At 37.2% G+C, this 3,619-nt stretch overlaps 1 protein-coding gene across 1 annotated transcript; it reads left to right on the top strand.

Annotated features, from left to right (window-relative positions):
- Window positions 1-691: 691 nt before the first annotated feature.
- Window positions 692-1,795, top strand: LOC141134801 (olfactory receptor 1468-like). Its single transcript, XM_073624236.1, has one exon. The coding sequence runs from the start codon at window positions 707-709 to the stop codon at window positions 1,709-1,711; it is 1,005 nt and encodes a 334-aa protein (XP_073480337.1). The 5' UTR covers window positions 692-706; the 3' UTR covers window positions 1,712-1,795.
- Window positions 1,796-3,619: the final 1,824 nt, after the last annotated feature.

Here is a 3,619-nt window from a genome sequence, read left to right on the forward strand (position 1 = left end):
GTTCATCTTACACCACACTGAAATAATTAGGAAATTGTCTACGGAAAAGAAAAAAAAAAATCTAAAAATAATTTTTCAGTTTTATTGTGATAATTGATACCTGGAGAATATCAGCCCTTTATACTCCCATTGGTGGCACATAATTATTGTGCATACTTATAAAAGCCATGGTACACTGTATAAATCAGAAAAAAAAATTAGAGGGCAATATAGATCACATTTGATTGTCATCTTCTGCACAATATTATTGCTGTGATTATACAGTAGTTATTAGAATATATTTCTAATAAATACATTTTAGAATACTAAAATTCAGGACAAACAGTTAAGTTTTATTTTTTCCTGCAAACTCAAACAATATTTTACATTTTTTTTTTTTTTTACTACTGCAGAATTTTCTTTTTTTTTCTTTTACTCTGCAATGTGCAAAGTACAGTAATGCATGGAGATAAGTTAATTGCAGCTTTGTCCCAAATATAATTAGATCTGCTTGATTGCTGTGGGTAATTATACTATACATAACACTTGTTTGTTCTTATCGCCTTGTTTTTTGACTGTCTTTCCTTTCTTCACTGCTACCTTTCCTTCTTTTTTCCTTCTTCTTTCCTACAATCCCTATCATATTCTTTTTTTTAGAATTTTTGGAATTATTTTTATCTGCTAAACAAACTTGATGCAAATACATTTTATATTCTGTTCTCAGGTTATGGATGAAAAAAATGTAACTGTGATTACTGTGATCCACCTCTTGGGGTTTCATATTCCTTCAAGCATAACATTGTTGGTCTTCTTTCTCTTTCTTGTTTTTTATTCTGTGACAATATGTGGAAACCTGATGATCATCATACTGGTACCCTACAGCAAATCCCTTCATTCCCCTATGTACTTCTTCCTCTCCCAGTTGTCTGCATCTGATATATTATTAGCAACTGATGTTGTTCCCACCATGCTCAGTGCTGTATTAGAAAATGCCACTACTGTATCAGTTTCTCATTGTATCACCCAGTTTTATTTTTTTGCGGCCACAGGAATACTAGAGTGTCTTCTTCTGACAGTGATGTCTTATGACAGATATGTGGCCATCTGTAAACCATTACATTATACTTTGTTAATGAGTCACCAATTTTGTTGGATAACAGTTATCACAAGTTGGAGTTTAAGTTTCTTAGCGGTATTGGTTACTACTTTGACCATATCTACATTACAGTTTTGTGGTCCCAATATCATCAATCACTTTTTCTGTGATCTTGACCCCATCCTACAACTCTCCTGCTCTGACACCACCATCATACAACTGGAATCAACATCAATGAGTTTATTGTTTGCTGTAATCCCATTTTTTATCATCATTGTATCGTATGTTTATATTATAATCAGTATTTTGAAAATCCCATCTATCACTGGGAGGCAGAAAGTTTTCTCAACATGCAGCTCCCACCTGACTGTTGTCTCTATTTTTTATGGTACCATTGTTTGTGTGTATTTGATACCCAGTAGAGGACAGTCATGGGACATTACTAAATTCTTGTCATTAGTGTACACTGTGGTCACCCCAATTCTGAATCCAATTATATACAGTCTGAGGAATAGAGAACTGAAACAAGCTGTAAGAAAAATTATTAACCATCATTTAACCAGTTGGGAACATTGGGCATGCTACAAACACCAAAAAAAAAGTGTACAGGGTGCATGTATCATGTCCAGTTCTTAATCTCCTCTGCCACAACCCCCACTCCTAATTTAAGGCAATTCTTAGTTCTGAAAATGAAGCCACAAGTTGCTGTGCACAGACAGCCGTAAAAAAAAAGAACCATCCATCTGACGCAGTTCAGACATGAATTAGAAACATACAAAGTAACATTGCTACTTTTGTATCAACTCTCTTTAATTATTCTACAGATCAAAGGGATGCACTTTGATCCACAGATGCTGTCAGTTAACCACTTCCCGCCCACCCAATGTCATATGACGTTGCAGACTTTGAGTGGGGACATCTGAATGATGCCTGCAGTTACAGGCATCATTTAGATATCTTCTTTTACAGCTGGTGATTCCCTTCACCATAAGAACTATCATAGCGGCTGCCAACCCCTGGTGTTTCTACCAGCTCGCCGGGATCGGAGAACTGTAGAAGGATCTAACGGTGCCGGATGTTGACCATAGAGATTTCTGGCAGACCAGATGGTCCCCAAAGTCTCTATGATTGTTCGGAGGCCGGGCGCGATGTTATGACGTCACACCCAGCCTTCACAGTTGAAAGAATGCCGCCGCCTCGGCTGGAAAGGCGAGATTGCTCCTTTTTTTTTATTTCAGGCTTCCGAGCCTAAGGGCGAGATCTGGGAAGCTTATAGACCTCAGATCTCGTAATAGAGGATGTGTAGAGCCCTATTCCTATTACAAGGGATGTTTACACTCCTTGTAATAGAAATAAAAGTGATCAAAAAAAATTTAAGAAGAAAGCATCAAAATATAAAAATAAAAGTAAAATAAACAATTTAAAAAAAAATTAAAGCGTGCTTACTCGCAGAAGCGAATGCATAGGTAGGTCGGCCCGCTAATGTAAACGGTGTTCAAACCACAGAAGTGAGGTATCGTCGCAAATGTTAGAGCAAGATTGATAATTCTAGCATTCTAGCACAAGACCTCCTCTGTAACTCTAAACAGGTAACTTATAAACAATTTTAAAGCGTTACCTATGGGGGTTTTGAAGTACTGCAGTTTGGTGCCATTCCAAGAGTGTGCGTAGTGTGACATGTTAGGTATCTATTTACTTAGCATAACATCATCTTACACATTATGCAAACAAATTTGGCTAACTTTACTGTTTTTTTTATGTGCAAATACCATGTAAGATAAAAAGTTGCAATGACCATTTTATTTATATATAATGGTGGTCATATAATGTTTGGGGGTTCTGAGTAACTTTCTAGCAAGAAAATGATGATTTTTATATGTAGGAGAAAAGTGTCAGAATTGTCCCGAAAGGCAAGTAGTTAAACAGCCTGTGAACTCTGAATCTATATGGGTACATCATTGGTGGCCCGCTGCAAACTTTTATGTTATGAACTTTTTTCACATTAGGTTTTTGGGATATTCACTTTTGATTTCATTTTCAGTTTGTTTTTATTTTGATCTTGACCTACAGTATGCATATATGTATGATCACGCATATTAATGTCTATGTAGCGCAGCACTTTATGATTCTTTTACTTTATACAATTATTGTCAATTGTGGTGCTAGCAGCTTTTCCACAATTATTAGTGCGATAATCTTCTCCATTTAATAACCTAAAGAAAAGCATTTTGTGTTGCCATTTGTCACGTCTACCCCAACGCAGGTGGTCATACACTATAGCTAGCTACTGTGTGCTTCACCTACAGCAGCTCCCTGTCCCTGAAGACAAGCGGGCCTACACACAGGACTTATACACAATGCTATAGTGCCTGGCCACCACGCCAAGGCAGATGCGAACGGAGCAAAGCAAACAGATACTTGCAGTTTAGCAGACAGATAGCGTGGTTCTATGACAGTCCAGGTAAAAGGCAGGCTGAGTTCAGGGAATAGTCCAATATCTGATTCAATAACAGTCCAGGTAAAATGCAGGCAGAGTTCAGGGGA

This window comes from Aquarana catesbeiana, linkage group LG03 (genome assembly GCF_042186555.1).
Source record: "Aquarana catesbeiana isolate 2022-GZ linkage group LG03, ASM4218655v1, whole genome shotgun sequence".
Lineage (NCBI taxonomy): Eukaryota > Metazoa > Chordata > Amphibia > Anura > Ranidae > Aquarana > Aquarana catesbeiana.